At 41.9% G+C, this 8,310-nt stretch overlaps 1 protein-coding gene across 1 annotated transcript; it reads left to right on the top strand.

Moving 5' to 3' along the window:
* Positions 1 to 5,045: 5,045 nt before the first annotated feature.
* LOC120435335 (ribonuclease inhibitor-like) lies at positions 5,046 to 7,294 on the top strand. The gene is made up of 4 exons (XM_039604736.1): positions 5,046 to 5,080; positions 5,352 to 5,387; positions 6,601 to 6,774; positions 7,052 to 7,294. The coding sequence occupies exons 1-4, from the start codon at positions 5,046 to 5,048 to the stop codon at positions 7,254 to 7,256; spliced, it is 450 nt and encodes a 149-aa protein (XP_039460670.1). The 3' UTR covers positions 7,257 to 7,294.
* The last annotated feature ends 1,016 nt before the right edge of the window (positions 7,295 to 8,310 follow it).

The raw sequence follows: 8,310 nt of genomic DNA, 5'->3' as shown, positions 1-8,310 counted from the left end.
TGGTTAGACACATGATGAGGTTGGTGGTGTACCTTGGGCTTCTGTTTAAGACTACGCTTCCTCCTCACCGTCACCCAGCCACCCTCTTTCCCCAGCTGCTTGGAGTCTGCCGGGGAACAGCTAGCGGGCCTAGGCTGCCTTCAGCTGCACCAGCTACAGGGGCCTGGCTAGCTACAGGTGTATCAAGGGTGATTTGAGAGTGAAATTAGGTAGTGAGTACACAGAGAATGTGTTTCAGATGAAGTACGTGAAGTACGTGAAGATCATACTATTTTTATTTTTGCTGAATAAGCAATAATCTGGCCTCTCATATAAGCCTTAAAGGCATCCCATACGACAAGGCTGGAAGTCTGTGGTGAAGGGTTGGTGGCAAAGTAAAAGCATATCTCATCCTGGATAAACTTTACAAAATTTTCATCTGACAAAAGGGTTGAATTGAAGCACCATTGTGCAGCTTTAACAGGAGGATGTGGAAAAGACAGAGACAGAGTAAGTGGAGCAGGATCTGAAATAACTATGCTATGGTAGGCACAGGAGTGGATCTGTTGCAGACAATTAGTGTCAATGATAAAGTAATCAATTCTAGATTGATTACTTTATCAAACGTATGGTGCACATTTGAGAAGTAGGAGTAGGCTCATTTGTGGTACGCCAAACATCACATATTCCGATAGAAAGGCATGAATGACTGATGCAGATTTGCTTAAAACATTACTCTTAGTGGATGGGCGATCCAGGACTGGGTGTAACCAGCAGTTAAAATCACCCCCCAGGAAAAGAGAGTAGATATTTAAGTCAGGTAAAGAGGAGAATGATTGTTTAAAGAAATTCTTGTCATCTGTATTAGGAGCATACACATTTACAAGGGCGACAAGGCTGTTATACAGTGTCACGGTCCTGAGCCTGCCGACTCAGTGTTTTGTGTTTCCTTATGCTTTTGTTCATTCAGTATGTATTCTGTTGTGATTTGCCATTTGTTAGGTTTCTGTTCTTTGCCTGCCTGCCCCCACTTCTCTGTGTTCCCTCCGTCTGTCCATGGTGTCACACTGTCTGTTTGTGAATCTGTCTGTTTAGTTCAGTGTCTTGTCTGGTTCTGTGTCTAAGTTTCCTGTTTTATTGTGAAGGTCTCCGTCTGTTGTGAGTGTGTTCAGTTTACGTTTCCCTGTCCCGTCAGCTCTGATTTCTCCCAGCTGTGTTGCCCTCCTGTTTCTCATTCCCTGATTACTGGTGTGTGTATTTAAGCCCTGTGTGTTCTCCTGCCTGTTGCCGGTTCGTCTGTGTTCCACGGTGTCATGTTCCTCGTCTGCGTCTCTCTGCCTCTCATCCCTTTTGGTATCTTCTCAGGTTTGTTATTTAGTTTTCCCAGTTTAGGTTTCTGTAGTTATTGTCCTCCTGTTTTGCCACCACTCCACTTTGTAAATAAACGTCACTAGCATTATCATCCACTGCTTGCATTTTGGGTCCTTTCTCCCACCAACACCACACGGCTCGCCTCGGCAGCCGTGACATACAGTTTCCCACTGACTATGACATACCTGCCAGATTTGTCTGCTACGACATTGTGGGCCTCAGAGGAATATTCTGCCTTACCAATATAGATACCCCAAGTGCCCTAGCTTGAAAAAGTGAGTGAAAACACTCACTCAGCATGATACTGCATGCTGAGGTGGCAATTCAGCCATTTGATTCATGTTACAGCAGCTCATGTGAATGAACATGGTCCAATAAAAGTACTGTTAGAAGCACATTTTTCTAAACACTTACATTTGCTTAAACTTACTTGAGTAGGGTTAGGGGTTGCCACTTCAGCATGCAGTTAAGTTCTATAAAGTCTTGCTAATGACGTACTAATTGTATTCAGGTGTTTTGCAACAAGGACACATGGAAAAGTTTCAGGACATGCCCTCGAGGACTAGAGTTTGAGACCCTGGCCTAAGGGAGGACTCCCCATTTACATGAACAAATTAAAGTCTGTTAGATAGATATGATTCAAACTACTGCAGTGCAGCACCTGTAATACCTATATGCTCTAATCACTCTAAGAAGCACCAAACAAATTCAAAGTCTAAACCCTAATCCAGATAAATATTATAGAAGTACCTGAACTGAAAAACCACCAACACCCAGAGCTGGGCTGCTGTGTATGAAAGAATGAGTTCAGATTCACAGATCAGCAGTTACACAAATGTTTGTATTTGTTGCAGATTCTGCAGTAAAACTTTCACATTTGTATTTTATAGATGGAGAACACTTTGTACCTTCTGGAGATCAGTTCATCTTCTGCTCACTGAACCGTTGACAAACAGACATTTGAAGCTTTTCCACGTAAATGTTTGGAGGCTTCAAGCATCCATCTGTCCACACAGGCTGATGTTTTACTGCTGTGTGTGTGGGAACATCATAACAACATGTTGTTTGAGGTCAGTCCCAACGTGGGATCTGTGACTGTTTAAACTCCAGAAAAATCTCCTGCTGTTGTTGTAGATTCACAGCAGCTGACAAACTTTACAGGACAGAAGCTTCTAGAAAGAGTGAAGAGCAGGAACAGCACACAGCTCAAAGGCCAACACTAATGCACACACTCAGGGTAATTATTCATATATCTAGATAAATGATCATTATGCACCATTTTGTCTTTCATGAGCCACTGTACCTGTGTTGTGTAATTCCGTGTACGCACCTGTGCTTGGATGGATTAACTCTTCAGTGAAATAACATCCGGACTGTTCACTGACTCATATCACACCACAAGGCTTCAGGTTAATAAAATCTCAAGCTTTGTTCTGAGCTTCTGCAACATCATCCATCACCACTGAAAGGACGTCCATAAAATGACTGAAAATTATTGATATTTTCACAATCTGAGAGTTTAAAACTTGACAAATTTGATTCAGATGAAGTTATTTGAGCAGAAACTACTGGATCTTTATACTGTGCTTGAACTAATTTTCCATTGTTCCTCCACAGAGTGGACCAGGAGAGTTCAGAGGTTCCCAGTGGTCAGTCTGCCCAGCAGCATCAAACACAGCTGGACTCCATATTTATGGTCTGTACATGTACAACAACTACTTTACATCTATTCTGTTCACAGTCATCTCGATGCTGCTCTTTGTAGACCAGTGGATTGTCAGTGTGTCCAACATGGATCTGATGTTTGGCTCCATGATTTCAGTCTGATTGGCTCATTCATAAAGTATTCTGTTCCAGCTGCTGGAGGACAACATCATCACTTTTGTGAAGAACGAGCTGAAGAAGATCCAGAGGGTTCTGAGTCCAGATTACCCAGAATGCTTAGAGAGTCAGAGGGAGGAGGATGAGCAGAGCAGGAGCAGAGAGCCATTTGTGAAGATCACAGTGGACTTCCTGAGGAGAATGAAGCAGGAGGAGCTGGCTGACAGTCTGCAGAGCAGTAAGAGGATTTATATAAAGATTTAAGCTGCTTAATGCATTTAACATTTCTACTAATGTCTCAAGAGATAGATTAACTTGTATAGAGTCATGTTTCAGTGGAACTGAAATTGTCATGAGCATTTTGTAAACAACATGAACTGTTAATATTTTTTTGCATTTTTGTTATTGTTATTCAGAACATCCCACTGCAGTCTGTTATTGTAACCTTAAATCTGCTCTGAAGAAGAAGTTCCAGTGTGTGTTTGAGGGCATCGCTAAAGCAGGAAACCCAACCCTTCTGAATCAGATCTACACAGAGCTCTACATCACAGAGGGAGGGACTGCAGAGGTCAATGATGAACATGAGGTCAGACAGATTGAAACAGCATCCAGGAAACCAGACAGACCAGAAACAACAATCAGACAAGAAGACATCTTTAAAGCCTCACCTGGAAGAGACGAACCAATCAGAACAGTGCTGACAAAGGAGTGGCTGGCATTGGGAAAACAGTCTTAACACAGAAATACACCCTGGACTGGGCTGAAGACAAAGCCAACCAGGACATCCAGTTCATATTTCCATTCACTTTCAGAGAGCTGAATGTGCTGAAAGAGGAAAAGTTCAGCTTGGTGGAACTTGTTCATCACTTCTTTACTGAAACCAAAGAAGCAGGAATCTGCAGCTTTGAAGACTTCCAGGTTGTGTTCATCTTTGATGGTCTGGATGAGTGTCGACTTCCTCTGGACTTCCACAAAACTACAATCCTAACTGACCCTAGAAAGTCCACCTCAGTGGATGTGCTGCTGATAAACCTCATCAGGGGAAACTGCTTCCCTCTGCTCGCCTCTGGATAACCACACGACCTGCAGCAGCCAATCAGATCCCTCCTGACTGTGTTGGCATGGTGACAGAGGTCAGAGGGTTCACTGACCCACAGAAGGAGGAGTACTTCAGGAAGAGATTCAGAGATGAGGAGCAGGCCAGCAGGATCATCTCCCACATCAAGACATCACGAAGCCTCCACATCATGTGCCACATCCCAGTCTTCTGCTGGATCACTGCTACAGTTCTGGAGGATGTGCTGGAAACCAGAGAGGAGGACAGCTGCCCAAGACCCTGACTGAGATGTACATCCACTTCCTGGTGGTTCAGGCCAAAGTGAAGAAGGTCAAGTATGATGGAGGAGCTGAGACAGAGCCACACTGAGTCCAGAGAGCAGGAAGATGATGGAGTCTCTGGGAAAACTGGCTTTTGATCAGCTGCAGAAAGGAAACCTGATCTTCTATGAATCAGACCTGACAGAGTGTGACATCGATATCAGAGCAGCCTCGGTGTACTCAGGAGTGTTCACACAGATCTTTAAAGAGGAGAGAGGACTGTACCAGGACAAGGTGTTCTGCTTCATCCATCTGAGTGTTCAGGAGTTTCTGGCTGCTCTTCATGTCCATCTGATGTTCATGAAGTCTGGACTCAATCTGCTGGAAGAACAACAAACAATGTCAATGTTGTATAAATTATTTAAAAAGAAAAAGAATTTTAAATCTCTCCACCAGAGTGCTGTGAACAAGGCCTTGCACAGTCCAAATGGACACCTGGACTTGTTCCTCCGCTTCCTCCTGGGTCTTTCACTGCAGAGCAATCAGACTCTCCTACGATGTCTGCTGACAGAGACAGGAAGGAGCTCACAGAGCAATCGGGAAACAGTCCAGTACATCAAGAAGAAGCTCAGTGAGAATCTGTCTGCAGAGAAAAGCATCAATCTGCTCCACTGTCTGAATGAACTGAATGATCGTTCTCTAGTGGAGGAGATCCAACAGTCCCTGAGATCAGGAAGTCTCTCCACAGATGAACTGTCTCCTGCTCAGTGGTCAGCTCTGGTCTTCATCTTACTGTCATCAGAAAAAGATCTGGATGTGTTTGACCTGCAGAAATATTCTGCTTCAGAGGAGGCTCTTCTGAGGCTGCTGCCAGTGGTCAAAGCCTCCAACAAAGCTCTGTGAGTAAATGCCCACTGAATTTAATAATTGTCAGTACTTACAGCCATAATACCCTACCATTATGACTACCATATAATACCATATAAAGACTGTCTTATTTTGTCCAATAATATTTGGTGAATTAATTTAATTTAATCTTTACTAATTAACTTAGATTACTTTAATTTCTGTTGTGTTTTCAGAAAGTGAAAACACAACAAAACACAACAAAACATCCAAATAAATAGAATCAATTTTGGGGAATTTGCTTACCTTTATGATGGAGCAAGCATCAAGACATTTAATTTTAGTGATTTTGTGTTGGGTCTGTGTTTCCACATGCCCTGCTAGTTTAGAGACTTATTCCTCATGATGAGCGAAATCAAGACAGAACATCTTCAACCGGTCTTTAACTCGCTAACGACGAAAGGCTTTGGTCAGAACCAGGCAGTGGAGCTCACGCTCCTCACCTGTCTCTAGCCCAAATCCTTCAAAGAGTAGCTGTCCTCGCAGCCTTTTTATTGACAAACTGTTGCAATACACAACACAGCACCTCCCTCCATAAACACCCCCCCCGGTTACAAAAACAAGGCACTATGTATGTGTGTGCACGTGTATGCATGTGCAAGAACTTGTGTGTGTGTGTGTGTGTGTGTGTGTGTGTGTGTGTGTGTGCATGCGTGCGTGCGTGTGTGTGTGCGTGTGTGTGTGTGTGTGACCTCCTGCTCACCAAAAGGATCACAAAAGCAAGAAGCAACATCAAACAGAATATTCACAAGGGATGTGCTTCTGATAAAACACTACAGCCTCCCCCTGGAACCTCAAGAGGCTGGGGAGGGGGACAAAGGAATGTCTTTAACCTCCTAAGACCCAAACTCTTCCACGACATGCATTTTTAATTTCTCTTTGATATTTGGTCATATTGGGGCCCAATGAATGTAAAAACAAAGAATTACCAGATTCTTTTTTTTTACCTTATTTTTGTTTTTAAGAAAAATAAGAGCCACATATGAGGATATTCGTTTAAAATTTTGATAGAACAGTAGCAGTATAATGTCCTCGTAAGTGGATATCAGGCCCTTGTAGAGCAAAATTGAGTATTTTGGTCTAAATAACCCAAAATGTGATGTCCACATATGTGGACGCCAGGTCCTAGGAGGTTAAGTATCACAATGACAACATTCAACAATTAGACTTAACATTTTGTTTTTGACTGTGTTCATTTTTTTTTAGACTGAGTGGCTGCTCCCTCTCAGAAAGAAGCTGTGAGGCTCTGTCCTCTGTTCTCCGCTCCCAGTCCTCTAGTCTGAGAGAGCTGGACCTGAGTAATCACAACATCCAGGATTCAGGAGTAAAGCTTCTGTCTGCTGCACTACAGAGTCCACATTGTGCACTGGAAACACTGAGGTCAGATGAAAGAATGTTTTATTTTTCATCAGTAGAAATCATTTGCAGTTAAAAAAATCTAATAACATTCAAATTCACCCATTTGTTGTTGTGTCTTAGTATGTTTGATTATTTCTAAGTTGGAGTAGATTGACATATTTCAGATTTGTTTAAAATCAGGCTGTGAGAATCCCAGACACCCCTTAACAAGCAATAAATATTGCTAAATCTGACAACTTTTCACTGCACCATCGAAATACTTTAATCCAACATTTTTGTCTGTGTTCTTTGTTTCTAGATTGAGTGGTTGTTTCCTCTCAGAGAGAAGCTGTGAAGCTCTGTCCTCAGTTCTCAGCTCCCAGTCCTCTAGTCTGAGAAAGCTTGACCTGAGTAGCAACGACTTCAGGCATTCAGGAGTGAAGCGTCTGTCTGCTGCACTGCAAAGTCCACACTGTACACTGGAAACGCTGAGGTCACATCAAAGGATGTTTTATTTTTTATGAAATGAAATCATTTACCGTTTAAAAAAAACATCTTATAATGGTCAACTTCATCGATTTGTCGTTGTGTCTTAGTATTTTCATTATTTTCATTATTTCTAAGTTGGAGTAGATTGGCATATTTCAGATTTGCTTAAATTCTTTACTGCACCATCAATACCCTTTAATCCAACATTTTTGTCTGTGTTCTTTATTTCTAGATTGAATGGTTGTTTTGTCTCAGAGAGAAGCTGTGAAGCTCTGTTCTCAGTTCTCTGCTCCCAGTCCTCTAGTCTGAGAGAGCTGGATCTGAACAACAACAACCTCCAGGATTCAGGAGTGAAGCTTCTGTCTTCTGCACTACAGAGTCCACACTGTACACTGGAAACTCTGAGGTCAGATCAAAGGATCTTTTATTTTTATATCCAATTAAATGATTTGCAGTTACAAAAAAGACAACTAATAATGGTCAACTTCATCCATTTTTGTTGTGTCTTAGTATTTTGTTATTTCTAAATCAGAGTAGATTAGGATATTTAAAATGTGTTTAAAATCAGGCAGTAGGAATCCCTGCCATCCCTTAAAAACATTAAATATTGCTAAATCTGGAAACTTTTGACTACAATAACATTACACTTTAATCAAACATTTTTGTCTGTGTTCTTTATTTTTAGACTGAGTGGTTGTTTCTCAGAGAGAAGCTCAGAAGCTCTATCCTCAGTTCTCAGCTCCCAGTCCTCTGGTCTGAGAGAGCTTGACCTGAGTAGCAACAACCTCAGGGATTCAGGAGTGAAGAATCTATCTGCTGCACTACAAAGTCCACACTGCACACTGCAAACTCTGAGGTCAGATAAAATGATGTTTATTTTTTATCAGTAGAAATCGTTGCAGTTAAAAAAAACAAGTAAATCTAATAACAGTCAACTTCACCCATTTGTTCTTGTCATATTTTTCCATTTTTTCTAAGTTGGAGTAGATTGGCATATTTCAGATTTGTTTAAAATCAGGCAGTAAGAATCCCAGCCACCTCTTAAAACACATTAAATATTGCTAAATCTGGCGACTTTTCACTGCACCA

This window comes from Oreochromis aureus, linkage group 3 (assembly GCF_013358895.1).
Source record: "Oreochromis aureus strain Israel breed Guangdong linkage group 3, ZZ_aureus, whole genome shotgun sequence".
Lineage (NCBI taxonomy): Eukaryota > Metazoa > Chordata > Actinopteri > Cichliformes > Cichlidae > Oreochromis > Oreochromis aureus.
The sequence above is the reverse complement of the archived record's forward strand: the minus strand, read 5'-3'. Positions and strand labels throughout refer to the sequence as shown.

Coding starts and splice junctions, on each gene's coding strand:
- LOC120435335 (XM_039604736.1), top strand. CDS start 5,046: ATGTCTGCTGACAGAGACAGGAAGGAGCTCACAGA. Junction 5,388..6,600: donor AAAGCCTCCAACAAAGCTCT/GTGAGTAAATGC, acceptor ATTTTTTTTTAG/ACTGAGTGGCTGCTCCCTCT. Junction 6,775..7,051: donor TGTGCACTGGAAACACTGAG/GTCAGATGAAAG, acceptor CTTTGTTTCTAG/ATTGAGTGGTTGTTTCCTCT.